Genomic DNA, 20,444 nt, shown 5'->3' on the forward strand with positions numbered 1-20,444 from the left:
ATCAGCCTCGCCTCAACCGCCACGGGGGGGGCGGGGCTGTGGTGGGTGAGGGGCGGGGTTGTGGGGGCGAGGGGCGGGGTTGTGGGGGGCGAGGGGCGGGGTTGTGGTGGAGAGGTGGGGCTGTGGAGGAGCGGGGCGGGGCTGGAGGGGTGAGGTAGGCTCGATGCTTTGGGTACGAGGGGCGGGGCTGTAGGGGGAGGGGCGGGGTGTGTGGGAGGATCGGGAGTCGTGAGGGGCGGGGTGTACTGTAACTGTATGGTAGTGAATGGGGGAGGGGGGGGCAGTTTGTGGGCTGTGAGGGGCGGGGCGCTTGGCGGAGTGAACGGGGTGGGGGGGGGATTTAATTACCGAGGGGCGGGGCTCACGGGTGTGTAAATGTTTCATTAAGTTTATTTCATCAGCGATTCAACAACACAGCCGATGTTTCGAGCAATGGCCTTTCTTCACAGCTTCGTGACATGAACATACGTCGCCTAGTGTTTTCTTCTGAGGCCACAACATGTTATTGACGAATGTGTTGAGTTGTTTTGTTGCTAATTATGCTTGTGCAGCGCTGTTAATGCAGCAGCATCACCAAATAACAATTTGTTACATCGGGCATCATTACATAACTGAAGTATTTCATTTCAGTGAAAACATTGAGTAAATAACCTTTGATACAACAGTTGGTCCCGTTTCTCTGATGATAAAATGAAAACAGTAAATGCGCAGCCCTGCAATGTCTCACTCACGCCACTGCTGGCGGAAGGTTCTCCACTTGAGGACGCTCTCAGGGAGCCTTGCTGGAAGGTATTTGATCTACTATTCGACGCTGGCCAAAGGTCTTGGCAGAGGAAGTTGCCATTGCGTGAAACGTCTCCTACTATATAGGTTTTACCTTTAAGGCCACACAGTGTTATTGACGAATGTGTTACTTTAATCCTGACTCAAAGCTTTCGTGACTGCAGGAATTCAAATGAACACATTCAAAGTCACGTGGATGACTTTACCGAAAGACCCAAGAATACGAATGCGTTACTTTTTTTATGGAAGAGGTAGATATTTGGTTTGGGAGGGACACACCGATAGAAGCAGGGATGATGGACGAGGCTGTTGACGGAATGGCAGCGAAAGGCGAGAGGACGACTACTGATGGGGATGCAGCGCTGAGACATTCCGCTCATTTGCAGGCGCAAGATGACTCGTGGCGTGGCGACCACGTTGCGTGGGGGGAAGCAGTGGATAGAGCATGTCGGTTGACGCGATGTGCCGGGGCCCGTTTTGTGAGCGTGCGAATGAATGGGGTTGGGGGTGGTGGTGGTGTGTGGTGGTGTGTGGGCTTGAAGAGGCGGCGGGGGGGGGGGTCTATAGCTGTCTTTGCCAGTGAACTGGGGGAGGGAGGGAGGGTGGCAGTGGGTTGTGAGGGGCGGGGCCGTGTGAAGCTCGCGCCAGGGGGTCGGGGTGGGGGGCACTCTGTGGTTGTGTGGGGGAGGAAGCGGGGCAACGAGCGGGGGCAGGGTTCGTGGTGGAAATGCGGGGGGTGGGGGCTGGGATAGAAGAGGGGAGGGGCTGGGCTAGGGGGGGGCTGGGCTAGGGGGGGCTGGGCTAAGGGGCGGGGTTTCCCGGGGTCGCGCGCAGGGGCTCGCGCCTCGCCTCGCCACAATGGCCGCCGGGCGCAGCGCTTCGCTCCGTTGAGGAGGACGAGAAGAAGAGCTCCCGCCGCCCGTCTCTTCGTGCCCGCGCCGCTCTCCATCTCAAAACGCTCCGTCGTCGTCGCCGTCTTCGCCTCGTTTTACCCGTGGTTATTTTATTGTGTTTTTTTTTTGCTGCGCGCGCTGCGACCCGACGACGCGTAATCTCCCTTCACGGCTGAGGCGCGGCGCTCGGGGGGTGGGGAGGGAGAGGGTCGCAGTCGCCGCCATCATCGGCCGCTGTCGTTTTTGTCGCCGCCGCCGCCGCCTGCTGCTGCTGTTGCCGCCGTAGCTGTTTTTGGTGGCCGCTGGCGTCTTCTCCGCGCGTGGCGGGAGGGGGAGTTTGAGCTCATCGTGAGGCGAGGAGCCCGCGCCAAGCCGCCATATTAATCGACTCCGCGGCCACTGCCGTTATCGTCACACCACCTCTTCGTCTTCTTCATCGTCGTCGTCGTCTCTCCGCTGCCACCACCCGGCTCGGGAGGAAGAGAGGGGAGGAGAGTGGAAGCGCAGCGACCGGGTCTTCCCTCACCGACCGACCGCTCGCCCCCTGCCGAGCCGCTGTGTCCGCGTCCTCTTCGCAGAGAAGCGAGAGGCAGGCGGCTTTCTCCACCGCGGGAAGACGAGGTTGGGGTGGAGGGTAGGTGACGAGGTGTAATTGGATTGCGAAACTTTGCCTCGGACGAGGTGGCCCGGGAATTATTATTTGGTGCAGTGACGTCACAGACGTAAACAGTGGGGGGAGAAAGAAGTAGGTCGTCGTCGGCAGCGCACGGATACAGCAGCCACAGCAGCCACAGCCGCCGCCGCGGAGGCTGTGGGAGTGACGCGGCGGCCCGGCATGGCCGCCCCGCGCTAGAGAGTCGAGCGAGGCGGAGCGGCGGCCCCTGTTGACTCCTTCAGCGGCTCCTGCCTGCACGCCCGCCCGGCACGCCAGCCTGCCCAGCACACACGCACGCACGCGGACCCTCCCACGACTGCTCCCCACCCCCCCTCCACTAACCCTCCACCCCTCTTTACCCCGCCGCACCCTCGCCCTCGGCACCCCCCAACCCCACACCACCACCACCACCCCCCCCACACACGCCACAGATGCGCGGCTCCGGGAGCTTTCCGTGCGCCGGGCCCCGCGCCTGAATGCGCGGCGGTGGCGGCCGCGGCGCCCCCAGCCTCACTCTGTCCTCGCCGCGCGCGATGGGTCTGGATTTCGACGTGAAAACATTCTGCACGAATCTTCGCGCCACCAAGCCCCCCTACGAGTGCCCCGTGGAGAGCTGCGGCAAGATCTACAAGAGCTACAGCGGCATCGAGTACCACCTGTACCACTACGACCACGAGAACCCGGGACAGCCCACGCCCATGAAGAAGCCGCGCAAGAAGGGCCGCTACAGCCGCTCCACGGTGGGCGGCCGCCGCTCCCCGTCGCCCGAGTTCAGCCGCTCGCCCAACCGCGAGACGCTGACCTACGCGCAGGCGCAGCGCCTCGTCGAGGTGGACATCGACGGGCGCCTGCACCGCATCAACATCTTCGACCCGCTCGAGATCATCTCCGAGGACGACCTAACGGCGCAGGAGCTGTCCGAGTGCAACAGCAACAAGGAGAACACCGAGCAGCACCAGCAGCAGCAGCAGGCGCCGCCACCCACCCCGGCCAAGCCGAGCCGCCACAAGGACAAGCAGCGCAAGGACGGAGCCGGCGCCCAGCATGGGCACGGCGGCGCCGCCGGCGGTGGAGGAGGCGGCGGCGGTCCCACGGGTGGAGGCGGTGGCGGCGGCCCGTCGTGCAAGCTGCCCGAGGCGTCGTTCCGCCTGCTGGACCACGAGACGCCGGACGCGCCGCCGCGCACGCCCGCCTACTACCGCTACATCGAGAAGTCCGTGGACGAGCTGGACGAGGAGGTGGAGTACGACATGGACGAGGAGGACTACGCGTGGCTGGACATGATGAACGATAAGCGCAAGGCGGGCGGCGCGAGCGCCGTGTCGCAGGAGGCGTTCGAGCTGCTCATGGACCGCTTCGAGAAGGAGTCGTACTTCGAGAGCCGCAACAAGGGCGGCCCGCACGCCCTCATCGACGAGGACGCCGTCTGCTGCATCTGCAACGACGGCGAGTGCCAGAACAGCAACGTGATCCTCTTCTGCGACATGTGCAACCTGGCGGTGCACCAGGAGTGCTACGGGGTACCCTACATCCCCGAGGGCCAGTGGCTCTGCCGCCGCTGCCTGCAGTCGCCCTCGCGGGCCGTGGACTGCGCGCTGTGCCCCAACAAGGGCGGCGCCTTCAAGCAGACGGACGACGGTCGCTGGGCGCACGTGGTGTGCGCCCTGTGGATCCCCGAGGTGTGCTTCGCCAACACCGTCTTCCTGGAGCCCATCGACAGCATCGACAACATCCCGCCGGCCCGCTGGAAGCTCACATGCTACATCTGCAAGCAGCGCGGCTCGGGCGCCTGCATCCAGTGCCACAAGGCCAACTGCTACACGGCCTTCCACGTGACGTGCGCCCAGCAGGCGGGACTCTACATGAAGATGGAGCCCGTGCGCGAGACGGGCAACGCCGCCTCGTCGTCCGCCTCGTCGTCGGCGGCGGCAGCGGCGGGGGCCGCGGGGGGCTCGAGCTCGTCGGCTGCCGCGGCGGCCGCGGCGGCGGCGGCAGCGGCGGCCGCCTCCGGCGTGGCGGGTTCGTCGTCGTCGTCGGCGGCCGCGTCGTTCAGCGTGCGCAAGACCGCCTACTGCGACGTGCACACGCCGCCGGGCTCGGTGCGCCGGCCGCTGCTGCTGTCGAGCGAGCCCGAGGAGGAGGAGGAGGAGGAAGAGGAGGAGGAGGAGAAGAAGGGCGCCTCGGCGGCGAGCAGCGAGAAGGCCAAGAAGGCGAAAGCCAAGTCGCGGCAGAAGATGAAGAAGGCGCGCAAGATCCTGGCCGAGAAGCGCGCCGCCGTGCCCGTGGTGTCGGTGCCCTGCATCCCCCCGCAGAGGTGCGTGGCCATCACCCCCCTCCCCGGGGGTTGTGGGGTGCCTGGCGCCGGTGGTGGGTGGGAGCGATCCGCGGGATAGCTGCGGGGTCGGGGTGGTGGAACGAGGGAGTGAATTTAGCCGAGCGACGGAGGTCGCGTGTTGTGGGGGGTGGGCCCATTCACCCGCAGTGCTTGTTGTGTCGTAGTGCAGTGGTCTAAACGAGGTCGGTCCGTGAACACAACACGTGAGACTTTTGTCAAATGTTTTTAAAGCGGGTAACTCGGAGGTGCTTTAAGGTGCACCCGGTCTTGACAGACAACAGCGCCCTGAAGTCGCCGCCACGTTTAATAATGACGCATTTCGGGTGTTTAGTAAAGTCTCAAGTCGCTATTGCTGCTGCTGGTTTAGTGAGTTCTGTGGGCGTGCTCCGCTCGAATTCATTGTCGGTGTGATATTGGCTGCAAAGTGCCTAATTTCGTGAGAGAGGGAAAGTTACCGGGCAAGTGTCGTGTGTCAAGTGCTGCTGCTACGACACGCAACTGTTGTCGCTGTAAACTGATCCCGCGGGCGAACGAGAGAGGCAGCTGCTATCGGGACGCCTCACCACTCCCCCACCACGCCAGGTGTTGGGTGGCCCCGAGCAAGGAGGCCCCCCGCAGCTGTTGTGGCGGCGGCGGCAGCAGCAGCTCTGTATGCCTCCTTGGGTTTTGTGGGGAGCTGCCTGCCTGGCGGTGGCCATTGTCTGTTGTTTAGCGGAGGGGCGGCTTGTCGGCGAGCGAGCGCGAACGAGTTTCGTGTGCGTCGACACAACGCCTTGGCCTCGCCACGGAAGTAGCGTGGCAAGAAGTCCCGGGGCGCGCAGATGGATTGACCCCAAAAGGCGTGCGTGTGTGTGCTCACATGGCGTCTTGCTAGCCACTCACCCCCCCCTTGTGTGCCTTGTGGGCCTGAATAGGTGGTCGCAGAAAGCACTTGGCCCAACAGTCTGTTAAAAAAAGCTATGCGGAAATTTTTTATGCACATGGCACGCGTTGTGTGTTGGTGGCGCCTTCTGGCCGTGGGCCCAGAGGCGATCTCGGAGTCGTGTCCTCTCGCACTACTGGAAGCATTACCCTCCAAGCTGCGGCATAAATCATCCGTGGAAGAGACGTAAGGACAACATTGAGGTTTTTCGTTAAGCATTTTGGAACATCCGGGAGTGTTCGACAGGAAAGCCAGCTGTGTTGAGCTGTTAGGAAGAATCTGATGCGAGACAGAAACGTGAGCTTGTGGCTTTGGTGGCTTTAGTTGGGTGCAACCCAGAGAATTACAGTTTTGCAAACGGTAGTAGTAGCGTTTTAGGGTAACACCTTTGGTTGTGGGCATTATTGCATCCATGGCTTAAATTCAGCCAGGTCTGTCTGGGTTAGTAACCCAGAAAAAGTTCCCACACACAGCACACCACATCCAGTATTCATCCTGCCATGACTGGCTGCTAGTCACTTTGCGTTCCACTTTCTTGCGGTGACTCAAAACATTCAGTGAGAAATTAAGCCATCAGTCAATCAATGATTGAAGATTTGTTGTTTTAGACAGTTGCAATGTTGACGAGTTATAGGGAACGGGTGTGCTTGCATTTTGTATACTTAGCTCGATGTCGTAATTATCAGTGTTGTTGCATTCCTCGTTGGCTGCTGCTGCTATTTCCACAGAGGGATTAGGCAGGCTTGGGGAGGGAAGAGTTATTGCCACAGAACATGTTTGGGAAATATAGTGGAGTGAGCATTTTTGCACCATATATTCCGATATGAGGCCGTATCCAACCCTAACGTGCAACCAAAATATATTATATCCACAGTAGGAAACGTTAACAGCATTATTTGGAGAGACTCGGTGAACAGTATTGGCTGTTGAAGCTGTTTTTCACGTCAGGTTCTCGTTGAGAAAGCATTCAATTGTTCCCCCCAGTGGACAGCAAACATCACAGGTGTAAAGGTGGCTGTTTACACAGGCAGCACTGCAAACAAACTAACTCTGGACTCGCCCTTTGAGATTTTGTACAGTGGTGTCGAGGTTGTTAATGGGTTGTCGTTATCCATGTTCAAGATAGCCGTACCTGTAATATTAGTTTTTTATGACTTTATTTTCTGACGTAACTAATTCGGCCTTGTCAAACCAGGTAAATATTGGAAAAAATGGACATGTTAAAATGAACCATGTTGTTTTGCTTTGACAGCTAGAGTGGTCACTGCTGTATTTATGTATGTGTTAATGATTGAAGGTGGCCGTGGTGTAATGGTTAGCACTGTTGGTCACCAGTTCAATCCCCTAGCTTGACAGTTGAAACATTGGGAAAGTTTATGACATCTGTCACCCAGCAGTAGAAATGGGGATACGCATTGTGTGTGGTGTGGTGAAGTGTGAGTACTGTACCTTCACCTACAGACGTATGGACAACGTCAAAACAGTAAGGTCATAAGACCCTCTAGATGGGTTCTCTCGAGCTCCCTCTGGTGGAGACCTGCCAGCAGTGGTGTGTTCCGGAAATTGTAGGGCTTCACCTTTACCTTCTGTTCATGTACTGAATGCCTCCTATTGACACGCAGTTAGACTGTGTGCGTGCTCGTATGAGGTTGTTTTGCATGGTCGTGTGTGCTTGTGTGTGTGCTTGACCATAAACCGGATTTGGTGGCAGCCCAGACACACGGTCGTGCCAAATACCCTAACCCTCTGTCATGTGACCGCAGGCTGAAGAAGATAGTGAGCCGGGTAACGATGCAGAGGAAGAAAGAGTTCATGACGAGGTTGCAGAGCTACTGGACCCTGAAGAGGCAGTCGAGGAACGGCGTGCCCCTGCTGAGGAGGCTGCAGTCGCACTTGCAGTCCCAGCGGAGCGCCGAGCAGGTGAGCGCTCGCGCCGTGTTTGCCCGCAGCGCGCGCTCCTCTGGGAACGTCTTGTTTGTGTCGGCCGCACGAGCTGTGCAATTTTGATTACAGGTCCCGAACGTTTATAATTGTGGTTGCGTGGGCTGTTGCCGTTGTGTTCTGCAGCTCTCGGATGTGATTCTCGGGTTGTACCACATGTTCGGGCGTGATGTCCGACAATTTGCTGCACGTGCCAGAAGCTTCTTTGCAGAGCTGCTTCTAAATACACATTGAAGTCACCGTGCATGAAATTATTCTCTCTACCCAGCCTAGCGAATAGTTACGTTATTATGCCTTGGCGTCAGAGTTTATATTTAAAACAAAATTTGGTCTGCTTTGTAGTTTTACCAAAGCGTTTGTTTCTAATTTGAAAACAAATATAATTCAGTTTTCACCTACACAAGTAAATCTATTGATCCTCGGCATTGGAATGTATTTTAATTGACAAATCGATGCATTGTTACATTACTCAAAGTAAGCAAAGAGATGTCAGTTAATAATGAAAGATGCGGCCTTCGAGGACTTACTTTACATGTCGACAAACTTGTTTTTTGCTGGCAGCGGGAGAACGACGAGAAGAACAGCGCCCTGAAGGAGCAGCTCAAGTACTGGCAGAGGCTGCGGCAGGACCTGGAGCGCGCGCGTCTGCTCATCGAGCTCATCCGCAAGCGAGAGAAACTCAAGCGGGAACAGGTGCGGCTCTCAGCGGGGACGTGTGCTCGCAGACGCACTTGGTTGCGCGAGTAGTGGTTTCTGCTGGCTTGACTGATGGGGATGTGTGTTTTAACCCCCCTCCCCTGGTTGGGTTTAGGAAGCTCAAATTTTGTTGACTGAGTGGCATGTTTGCCATGCTCAGGGATTCATTTCTTGAAAACAAAGTTCATGTCACTGGTACGTTGAAGTAGACAAGTAACTTGTTGCTAGAGCCATCGCGATGAGAGTTATACTGGATATGGTGTGCCCAGGGCTGAATATTTTCTGGCTCACTTGTACACTGGAATAGGCATGTTACTTGTAGTCATAGCAATACGTGTAATGGATGTGGTATGCTGGCTGTGGAAATATTTTCAGGGACACGGACCAGGCTGAAATTAAGTTTTGTCCTTGCTTTGTTTATGAATTGGGAGTTAGTTATTTATTGCATTTATATGTTGTGTGCATTATTAGCCATAGTGCCCATATGTTTACACTCCTCGCCCATTGACTTGGCTGCACATAACACATGCATTGATGCATTGTACCCGGTTTATGCTTCTCGTACACCGCAGAGGTGTTAACCTGGGCCGTCGGTGCATTGCTTTTGCTGCTGCCACAGATCAAGGTGCAGCAGGCGGTGCTGGAGATGCAGCTGACGCCTTTCCTGGTCCTGCTGCGGAGGTCACTTGAACAGCTGCAGGAGAGGGACACGAACAACATCTTTGCTGAGCCCGTGTCCATAGAGGAGGTGAGCTTCAGTTCTTGTATGAGCCTCGTCACCACGCTTTGCATTTTAGTACTCAATTACTGTCGTAATGGAGCTTGTGAACTAATTGGTGTCTTCATTTAATAGATTTAACCGTGATTGGTTAAAATAATTACTTGTTTATCCAGGAAAGCTACACTGAAGTCCAATGATTCTTTCAGGAGGGTCCTGCATTGGGTTTTTATTTTATTTTGAGATGTTTCCAGCCAATTTCTGAGTGTTTATACTTGCGGAAACCGGAGCACACAGAGAAAACCAACGTACGTGAGGGTACAATACTACCCCGTGCAGATGGAAACAGATGGAGATTGGTCCATTTGCTTAACTGCCTTCTAACATGCCTAGGGTATGGTACCTCTATGGCCATGGGAAGGAAGTTTCCAAACATTTGTGTGATCCACCAACCTTTGCCTCCGCGGTGCTGGATTAAAGGTGTGCGCCACCAGCAGGCTAAAATATTGTTGTGAAAGTAAATTTTCTCTTTGGTTCTTTCGGTAAAGTCACGTAGAAAGAAAATAAATTAAACAATAGAATACGACGTTTCGATTGCAACACAAGCAGTCGTCATCAGGTAGAACTAAATTTGAGAGAGAGACAAAACACAGACACGGAGACACACAGACAGACACAAGCAGAGAGAGACACACAGCATACACACTCTGTGTGTGTCTCTCTCTGTGTATCTCTGTGTTGTTTCTCTCTGTTTGTGCCTGTCTGTGTGTCTCCGTGTCTGTGTTTTGTCTCTCTCTCAAATTTAGTTCTACCTTATGACGACTGCTTGTGTTGCAAGCGAAACGTCGTATTCTATTGTTTAATTTATCTTCTTTCTACGTGACTTCACCGAAAGAACCAAAGAGTAATTCCTGCAGTCCCGAAAGCTTCAAATCAAAGTAAATTTTGCTTAGAGTTAAGTGAAAATTAATTAATCCCACGGACAATTAAACTGTCCCAGGATGTTTTGTAGACAGATTTTGCTTATAATACCAATAACAGGAAACCCTGGTCCGGAATGTGCCTGCTTTGACGTGCTGCTAGAAAATATTGGTTTGTAAAGCCCATAAGAAGATGGAGATAAATGTTTTTGGTGATTAAATTGACCCTTTAATTTAGAGTTTCATCAGGTTTGAGTTGGACAAAGCCCTGCAGTTACCGTTAAGGGTGCTTCCCCTTCCATTTGGGTTGCAGGGTGGCAGTGCTGTGGTAACATTTGTGCCTCGTAGCATGAAGCCACCTGGGTTATATTCCTGAAGAGGGTGGCTTTCGGTGTGGAGTTTTTATGTTCTCCCCCTGTTCTGCATGAGTTTCCTCCGGGTTCTGTAGTTTCCTCCCATCGTTAAAGGCACGTCATTTCATTGTTGACCAAACATCCCAATGTAGTATAACCCTTATGAAAAATATTCTTCTGATTCTTCGTGGCTTTCCTAGGTAAAAAAATTATAATATTTTATCCACTTTCTATTGGGTCATCTCAAAATTCTGTAAACTTTGTAACATGCCCAGTTTCTACACGGAGGCACAGGCGGCGGGCAGAAATGGCGCCAAACAATTTCCCAAGCTCTGTGGTTTCATATTGGGATGTCTGGCCAACTGGATTAATGAATGTGGAAGAAAACTGGAGTACCTGGAGAAAACCCACAGGAAAAACTAAGTAATCATCATCATTGTGTTTTTATTTTAGGTTCCGGATTACCTGGACTACATCAAGAAGCCCATGGACTTTTCGGGCATGCGGGCACGCCTGGAGGCGCATGGCTACTGCACACTGGACGATTTTGAGAACGACTTCGACCTGATCGTGGCGAACTGCATGCAGTACAACAGCAAGGACACCATCTTCTACAAGGCGGCCGTGCGGCTACGTGACCAGGGCGGTGCCATCCTGCGGCAGGCCCGGCGGCAGGCCGAGAAGATTGGCTTCGACTACGCCACTGGCATGCATCTACCCACGGCACCGCTGCTCATCGAGCCGCCCGTGCTCAAGTGGGAGGAAGGTGCGATTCCGGCCATAGCAGTCGTTTTGAACACTTTCCAATGAAGGTTAACAGCCTTGAAAGCATTAGCTCCATCGCTCTGTAGCGGGGGAAGTCATTTCTTTAGAATATCTTTTTGTGTTTAGTTTGTCCTTCCCCCGCGCACCTCCGATAGCACGGTTGGTTTACGTGCCGTGCGAAAGAAGTTCAACATACAGGGGAGTCGCGATAACTCATGTAAAGGTGATCCAATATAAATTGCATTTTTGCGTAAAAATTTGTCCCTATAACGGTCATATTGATCAAAGAGTTACCCCAAACCTGGTCACCCTTTGATCAGAGAGTAATATGATCACTCTTGCAGGTAGCATGGTTACACACGACAGTTGCCTTTCTTTAACCAGGTGGAAACTCAAAAGAGAAAATGATAAGTGTTGTTTGCAATGAAGCTATCCTCATTTTCAATTAGACTAGGTCAACAAAATGATAAGAAAAACTAATGAAATAAACTACGGCAATGATGCAAATATAAATCGGAACCAAATGTTGCACAAATGTAAATCATGCTTAAATTATCAATTTCCTGAAGTGTAAGTTGGCTCGGACAGAATTTTGTTTAGACTTATCAGAGTACAATTATAGATTGAGCTACACAACTATTCAACCATTAAGTAGCCCCTGTACACACAGATACAGTACGTGCATGTATAGTTATTTCCAAATCCACTTCTGGATTAGGGTCATCCCATGCAGTACGGTTTACGGTGGCTTGTTTGACCATACTTCACGCTGGTTGGTGCGGGTTGATGAAGGCCGCGGTGTGAATGGAGTGTGGATGTTGTCGCTTCCTTTAGGGGTGGAGGCACACGTAGGTGCGCCTTTTTTTTACGCGCGCTCGTACTCGTGTGTCGCTAGAGCTGGCTAGATTTGTCGGTCAAGTCGATTCACCACCGAAATAAAAGTTGTAATCGACTACTTTTTTGTGATCGATTACTTTTAAAAATGGTGGCGGCCCCCATATCCTGCCTCCCTAAGGCGGGAAACCCCCTAGGAGCCACTCCCTGCGTGACGCGGCTGATAATGCTGGTGACTTGGCCAAGCCTCGCCCATCACCTCCCGTCCAGCGGTACATGCCGGAACAGGTGAGGCTTATTTATCAGCTGTGTTCAAGCTATCCAATTCATTCAACGGGACTGATAGTCGGTGGAGTAATTGATTACATAAATGGATTACCCAGCTCTGTGTGCCACTGTGCACTGGTGTACGGAAGTGCGAATGCGTTACAACGTGTGTGGCCGCATACACGAGCATCGCTGCGTGCGCATGCGTTGCAACGTGCGTGGGCGCCACTGCGTGGGTACGTTGCTGCGTGTGACCACGTGTGCGTGCACCACAGCGTGCGCTACAGCGTGTTGCGTGCGCCCATGTGACCGCGTGTGCAGTGGACAACCTGCTGCTGGCGGAGAACCGGGTGCACATGTCGCTGGAGGAGCAGCTGCGGGAGCTGCTCGAAAAGCTGGACTTGACGACGAGCATGCGCCTGGGCGGTGCACGCTCGCGCCGCGCCAAACTCCTGCGCAAGGAGATAAACGTGGTGCGGCGAAAGATGTCGACACACCACGAGGGCACAAGGCGGGGCAGCAGCGGTAGCGGCGGTGGGGCCCAGCAAAGGAGCAACGGGGAGCTGTGTAGCCCGGTGACGAGGACACGCGCAAACGGCGTTGGCGAGGAGGCGGCCAGCACCGCTGCCGCCACCACGCCGCCGGCCATTGGCGCTGACGGCAACAAAGGTGGGTCAAGTGCTGGGCACCAGCAACTGGGCATGTAACAATTTGCCTCGCGAAGCTATTCAGTCCTTGAAAAAGAGCTTCTTAGCTCAATGGGCTTTACTCAGGAAATAAACTTTTGATTCAAGTTATGGGTTGGGCGTCATGGTTCAGTTCTATAGTTGCTGATGTGTTTGTATTGTGTTGAATGTGGAACCTGCTTTGGATTGCAGGAGTCACATTAAAGTATTTTTCACCATTCGATGCATGGATCCTGAGTGTATGTTCATTGTAATGTATGGATGTAGTGCTTTATAGCAACTCACACGACACATCCAGAAGGACATTAACATTATACGTGGTAAACATTAATGAATAGTAGTGGGTTGCTGTAAGTTATGCTGAGAATGTGAAGGCCCAGTCAAATCGATTGTACATCTATTAATAATCAGTAAAAGGTGGAAAAAACAAGGCCTTCAGTCTGGAATTGAAAAAGACTGATGGCAGGGGGAAGGGAGTTGGGGGGCAGCATTATAGAATTTCCCAACTCCCACTGAGCAAAGGTTGATCGGTGCTTTGGTAGAAAGCTTTGGTTGATGAAACGGAGAGCGTGTGGAGTGGATTAGAGTGCCACAGATTTAGGGTTTTGAAAGTGTTTGGTCTGGCCTTGGTGTAGGCAGCTGTGTATGTATGTATGTATGCTGAACTTCCTTCGCACCCTATGTAACCAACCATGATAATCTGAGGTGCGGGAGAAGGACAACAAACTTAAACTCGGCTACGGTACGCGACTGGAAGCTTGATCCTGTGCGTCTTCGCTTGCGGCGCGCACCTTCCCCGCAGACTCAGCGACTTCGCAGTCCTCGCCCGTGTCGGACGTCGGCCGGCGCACCTCAGTGCTCTTCACTCGCAAGTGCCGAGGGGGCACGCGGCGAGGCCCCGGCCGTGCAAGCCGGCACGCGGACCCCGACACGTGCGCGGACGGCGCCGAAGGCGGGCAGGGAGCGGGAGACGCCGCCGCCAACGCCGCCTCCAATGCCGTTTCCCCCGCCGCCAACTCGAGAAAGCGCGCGCGCAGCTCCAGCGCATGCTCGGACACGGACGCCGGCGCCACGAGCACACACATGCACAATGGTACGCGGCCGGGCATGGCGGCGACATCTCAACGAGTACATGGCACACGCCGCACCCATCACGACTCTGTGTCCGCGTACTCAATCTTTAGACTGAAGTCAGCGTCTGTACAGAGCTACTGATTTTTTTTGGGGCAGTCTTGCAGAGCTGCCTAGGGATGCAGTCGTGCTTGGGCGTGCGGGTCGCGTGTTAATGGCTCTGCAGGCGGGGAGCCGCCGCCACTGTTATTTTTTTGAAGGCCACGGCAGGAGAGCTGACTAGTCATGCCGTGTCTTGCCACCCCGTGGTTAAGGAACCGTGCAGTGTTGCCGGCCGTCCAGATGATGCCACACTCTCGCACAGGCGCAGGCAGGCCCACGTGCACCACGGTAAATCGCGCACTCGTCTTCAGTACAAGCGTTCACGCGAAATAATATATACTCTACCCACAACACCCGTTTCTAGTTACAGCTGTGTCATTAGAGAAAGGATTGAGAAAGCATGCTGGGACTTTCATCAAGGCACTCACTCACTTGCACAACCTGGGCTGAACCTGGTGGTAGTGGTGGTGGTGGTATTATCCTGTTTATCCCTAATGGTTGGATGTTGCTATTGTAGGAACGGAGCTCCACCCACATGTGGAGATCCGAGGAAGTGGTAACGTTGCCTCAACTGGGGTTGTCCCGTCCACAGGGCTGAGCAATGGCTATGAAAATGGCTCGGATGGCGAGGAGCCGCGCTCTAATCACAGCGAAATGCATCGTCTCTCCTGCGGCTCCGACTCCGACTCTGGCTCAAGCTTCAACAGCAGCGACCACAGCAGGTGAGGGCTTAAAGTGTTTCAATCGCCATGGTCACTGCTAGCAGTACAGTGCATTGTTCTCCAGGCTGCAGTCATTTAACTTAATTGTACTTGCACCAATGTGAATATTATGTAGTTGTGAGTGACGTGTGTAGACGCGTACGTTAATGGTGATCGAGTTGAGCATTGTAGGTTGCTCCGGGATAGCACTGCTTGTTGTGTGGCATCCACAAGGCGCAGGCATGTGCACGCGCACACACGCGCGCCATTACTCGAGCCATAGCTAAGTGTGTGTGCGTGTCTGCACAGCGGCTCTGAGAAAAAGAACGGACAGGGAAAGCGGGGACACGGTCCGGATGATGGCACGATAGAAAACGGAGACCTGCCCGCGTTCTCGGACCCAGAGGCGCAGTGTGGACGGGGAAAGAAAGGGCTTGGGAAATCCACAGGTACATGTGCCATGCGCATCGAGCAACAGAGCAACTTTGGATGTGATTCTTTTGACGTTTCCGTGTGAGCATTGCATAGGTTGTCTCTGATAATATAATTCACTTTTGGTTGAATAGTTTGCCATTGTATTAGTATACAAGATTGCGCAATGATTTTTTAATTGGTTCGTAGAAAAACTGACATTTTTTTCATGAAAGGTGGTCATACATTGTCAAGTTTGATCACCATCAATCGCTCTTTAAAGTTTGAAAGTTTAAACCATTTTGAGTATTGTACAGGAGGACATTCTACCCTCTGCTCATTTGAGCTGGGAAACATTGCATTATATTTTGCAGATTGCCACTGGTGAATTTAGTTGTGTGAAAATGCCACCTGTCATTCATAGACCCTTTAAGCGTTAATGGTGTAGGTTGTTTGGTTCTGTAGTAATGTAAACAATCCTCGAAATTGGACTTTGCACCCGTCTTCGCGCCTCCCTTTATCACAGCTAACCTGAAGGGACCCAACCGGCCGAACATCTGGTTCTCCGAAGACGTTGACACGCCAATGGAACCGCTCGACCTGGTTTGGGCAAAGTGTCGGGGCTACCCATCCTACCCCGCACTGGTGAGGGACAGCTTCATGGCAATACAACACACCGCCAGCACTGGCTATCTCAAAAGACACTTCATTGCAGTGTAGGCAGGGTGGTGCAGTGGTAACACTTGTGTCTCACTGCATGCAAGGCCTGAGCTCCGACTCGGATGCCTTTGTGTGGAGTTTGTACGTTCTCCCTTTGTTCTGCATAGGTTTCCAGCCGGTTTCCTGGTTTCCTGCCATATCCAGAAGTCGCAATGCTGAGATGTTACCTGCAAATTACTCAATTGGGATTGCACATAGCAACGTTGCCTACTGCAGTGAAAAACCTGACAGGACCCTCATAACAAAAATCTTGACTCTAAAACGAAACTATAAACTCTTTTTATTTTACCAGATAAGGCCCACGGAGCTCTTTTTCAGAAGTGACCTGGCCACAAATGATAGTTCAGCGAAGTAGCTTATCATGTGGAAATATATACCGGCACCCAAATACTCTAAACGCATGTTTCTGAATGTGGAGGGAATAACTCGAGGACTTGGAGAAAAATCCACACAATCATGGGGAGATACAGTGAGGGAAAAAAAGTATTTGATCCCCTGCTGATTTGGTATATTTGCCCACTGATAAAGAAATGATCAGTCTATAATTTTAATGGTAGGTTTATTTGAACAGTGAGAGAATAACAACAAAAACATCCGGAAAAACGCATGTCAAAAATGTTATAAATTGATTTGCATTTTAATGAGGGAAATAAGTATTTGACCCCCTCTCAATCAGAAAGATTTCTTGTTACCTGTATAAAAGACACCTGTCCACAGAAGCAATCATTCAGATTCCAAACTCTTCACCATGGCCAAGACCAAATAGCTCTCCAAGGATGTCAGGGACAAGATTGTAGACTGACACAAGGCTGGAATGGGCTACAAGACCATTGCCAAGCAGCTTGGTGAGAAGATGACAACAGTTGGTGCGATTATTCGCAAATGGAAGAAACACAAAAGAACTGTCAATCTCCCTCGGCCTGGGGCTCCATGCAAGATCTCACCTCGTGGAGTTGCAATGATCATGAGAACGGTGAAGAATCAGCCCAGAACTACACGGGAGGATCTTGTCAATGATCTCAAGGCAGCTGGGACCATAGTCACCAAGAAAACAATTGGTAACACACTACGCCGTGAAGGACTGAAATCTTGCAGCGCCCGCAAGGTCCCCCTGCTCAAGAAAGCACATACATGCCCGTCTGAAGTTTGCCAATGAACATCTGAATGATTCAGAGGACAACTGGGTGAAAGTGTTGTGGTCAGATGAGACCAAAATGGAGCTCTTTGGCATCAACTCAACTCGCCGTGTTTGGAGGAGGAGGAATGCTGCCTATGACCCCAAGAACACCATCCCCACCGTCAAACATGGAGGTGGAAACATGCTTTGGGGGTGTTTTTCTGCTAAGGGAACAGGACAACTTCACCGCATCAAAGGGACGATGGACGGGGCCATGTACCTTCAAATCTTGGGTGAGAACCTCCTTCCCTCAGCCAGGGCATTGAAAATGGGTCGTGGATGTGTATTCCAGCATGACAATGACCCAAAACACACGGCCAAGGCAACAAAGGAGTGTCTCAAGAAGAAGCACATTAAGGTCCTGGAGTGGCCTAGCCAGTCTCCAGACCTTAATCCCATAGAAAATCTGTGGAGTTAGCTGAAGGTTCAAGTTGCCAAACGTCAGCCTCGAAACCTTAATGACTTGGAGAAGATCTGCAGAGAGGAGTGGGACAAAATCCCTCCTGAGATGTGTGCAAACCTTGTGGCCAACTACAAGAAACGTCTGACCTCTGTGATTGCCAACAAGGGTTTTGCCACCAAGTACTAAGTCATGTTTTGCAGAGGGGTCAAATACTTATTTCCCTCATTAAAATGCAAATCAATTTATAACATTTTTGACATGCATTATTCTGGATTTTTTTGTTGTTATTCTGTCTCTCACTGTTTAAATAAACCTACCATTAAAATATTAGGATGATCATTTCTTTGTCAGTGGGCAAACGTACAAAATCAGCAGGGGATCAAATACTTTTTTCCCTCACTGTACATGCAAACTCTAAACATACAGGTCTCAGGGTCGGGATCGAATCCACGACCTCCTGTATACCAGGCGAGGTAGTTCGCATTTCCTGGGTAAACACATAATCATAACTGTCAAAACTACACATGGAAGGTGTAGCTATCTTTTACATAAATGGGGAACGAAGGAGGCGCAGCTTAAATATGACTGCGGTGAAGAGCAACCCATCACAACATCGTTTTGTATATGCAAGTCTGGGTATCTTTGCGAGTCATACGTTTCTCTGCGAGTCTTAATTTTGACTGCCGTGAAATGTAATCAATCGCACGCATCGCCGATGAATTTGTATCCGTCTGGACACCAGACGCAGTAGAATGGCTTGTCGGCACCTAATACACACAAGTTATAAATACATCCATCGCTTTTCAAATTCCTTGTTAACCGCCCCTCGACTTTCTTGCTCGTTGTAGATAATTGACCCGAAGATCCCTCGGGAAGGCTTCTACCACAACAGTGTGCCGATCCCGCTGCCGCCGATGGACGTGCTGACACTGGGCGAGGCGATGGCGGCCGAGGCTGGGGAGAGTCTCTTCCTGGTGCTGTTTTTTGACAACAAGCGCACCTGGTGAGTTCCCGTGATTGCACGCGCGCTAGTCCCATTGCCGATGTGCCCACTTCTCTGAGTCCAGAGCTTGCGCATGTACAGCACTTTGTAAGCCGAATGGTGGATGAGGAATGTGTAGGTCGTGAGATATAATTGACCACTTCCATCACGCTGGTCAGTGCGGGTTGGTGAAGATGAGTAACAAAAACATTAGCAAGGTGCAGCGTGTACAACATTCTTAGGCACATGTCATAACGGGTACTGCAAGATCTCACCATGTGTGTCCAGTGCTCACCGAGCTACATTGGCTTCCGGTTGCTGAACGAACACATTCTAAGGTTCTGCTCATGACACAAAGTTCTTGCCCAAATGAACCAACATGCCTTTCTGATCTCGTCAAGGAGCACGAACCATCTTGCAAACGAACCATCGCACAAAGACGGTCACGGCATCGCGCGCTTTGAGATGCGCTTGAGTGGCTATCTGGAATGCTCTGCCTTTCGATATTAGGAAGACACTGGAAGCTAAGCACTTGTAAATCTAAATTTAAAACTCATTTATTTAGAACTGCTTTTTGTGTTCATCTGTCCTTCCCAATTAGGATGGTTGGCTATGTACGGTGCGAAATAAGTTCAACATACATATGAGTGTAGGTACAACGCATCAATGGATTATGTTGGTTCGCCCTCCGGTCATGGGTTCTTGCTTGGTCATATAAATAGAGGGCTGTCTAGGACACGTGGGTGGACTCACCTGCTCTGGGATATTTATGCATGTATACATTACGAGGACAGGGAATTCGAGTGCTGTGTGGCAAGCCCCAATTGCGTGTGACCACGCATGTTTACGTGCATCGACGATGTGTCGGCGTTGAGCCGTGTGGAGCGCACGTACTCAACAGCCCCGTGTGTGCGTCGGCGTTGGCAGGCAGTGGCTCCCACGCTCCAAGCTGATGCCGCTGGGCATCGAGGAGAGCCTGGACAAGCTGAAGATGATGGAGGGCCGCAAGTCCAACATCCGCAAGTCCGTGCAGATCGCCTACGACCGTGCCATGACCCACCGGAGCCGAGTGCAGGGAGAGAACAGTGACTCGAGCGACGTAGAGTGAGCGAGCGCCTTCCTGCCCTCCCCGACCCTGCGTATTTCCCCGCCTTACCTCAATCACTGATGAAAGTGAGCTCTGGCCGCGGCGCCACAGACTTCTGCTCCAGTAGTAGGGGAGGCTGCTCGGTGTGTGGTGGCCTGACTGTGCCGGGGCCCCCACCGCTCCCTGGGTCCCACGCGGCAGCATCTCCCGACTGCCGCCGCCACCCTCTGCCCGCCTCGCCTGATTTTAATGGACTTCAGCCAGTGAAGCCTGCGGGAGCGCGGATGTGTTGTGCCGTCACGGCAACACCACTTGTACTTGTTGCTGTACAAAGGTGTTTTAAATTCCCGCTTTTACGCGCTCTTTGTTTTCCAAGTGGCGACGCTGTAAAGATGCCTTCTTATGGATGGACTTTGGTTTTACAGAGTGTGTATATTATTCTTCACAGCCCTCTTAAACAGAAGGCGGCGCCCGCGTTATATCTGTGGTATCCGAACTATTCACTTGAACTCTGTTTTTTGACACATTGTCTAATGAAAAGTGATGTGACTTTTGTTAAATGTGCATGATCTGGTAAACTGTATTTTTATACCTGCATTATTTTTTACTGTCACCATCTGGCTGTACTCTGTTCTGGTCTTTTATTTTGTGAAGTACTGGGGACCTAAAGTAGAAATGTTAAATGTACTGTTCTGGCAGTCTGTACTTTATATTTATTGTAGAAACGAGTGCTTTGATTGATAGTAATTTTTATAAGGTGCTTGACTAGTCGGAAAGTGGTTTATGGAAATATCTCTATATTTGTTTCATGTTTTATTTCATCACAGTTCAGACTGTCAGTTTTGTTTCAAACCAATAAATGTGATGAAATCGTTTAGTTTCATACAGATGTGTGGTTTGCTCTCCAGCTCATCTCCTGATATCTACACTTTTGTCAGTGAGATGAATATAAAGTGACTACTGTGCTATTAGTTTTTTTATGTGTAGATAAGTGAACGACAGTTCGATAAAATTAAGCAATA

General features: G+C 52.1%; 1 protein-coding gene across 2 annotated transcripts; it reads left to right on the top strand.

Annotated features, from left to right (window-relative positions):
- The first annotated feature begins 1,593 nt into the window (after window positions 1–1,593).
- On the top strand, window positions 1,594–20,297 carry LOC116947577 (peregrin-like). 2 transcript variants are annotated; one of them, XM_032963486.2, is made up of 12 exons: window positions 1,597–4,645; window positions 7,352–7,508; window positions 8,091–8,222; window positions 8,845–8,973; window positions 10,670–10,982; window positions 12,404–12,751; window positions 13,571–13,861; window positions 14,534–14,663; window positions 14,952–15,091; window positions 15,580–15,698; window positions 18,202–18,356; window positions 19,263–20,297. In XM_032963486.2, exons 1-12 carry the CDS (start codon window positions 2,808–2,810, stop codon window positions 19,441–19,443), a joined length of 3,933 nt encoding a protein of 1,310 aa, XP_032819377.1. In that variant the 5' UTR covers window positions 1,597–2,807; the 3' UTR covers window positions 19,444–20,297. The 2 variants fall into 2 exon arrangements, with proteins under 2 accessions (XP_032819378.1, XP_032819377.1); XM_032963487.2 differs by lacking the exons at window positions 14,952–15,091; window positions 15,580–15,698; window positions 18,202–18,356; window positions 19,263–20,297 and adding an exon at window positions 14,154–14,229 and having other exon boundaries at window positions 1,594–4,645.
- Window positions 20,298–20,444: the final 147 nt, after the last annotated feature.

Source organism: Petromyzon marinus, chromosome 30, assembly GCF_048934315.1.
Source record: "Petromyzon marinus isolate PM22_M1 ecotype Great Lakes invasive population chromosome 30, UKy_Petmar_22M1.pri1.0, whole genome shotgun sequence".
Taxonomy (NCBI): Eukaryota; Metazoa; Chordata; class Hyperoartia; order Petromyzontiformes; family Petromyzontidae; genus Petromyzon; species Petromyzon marinus.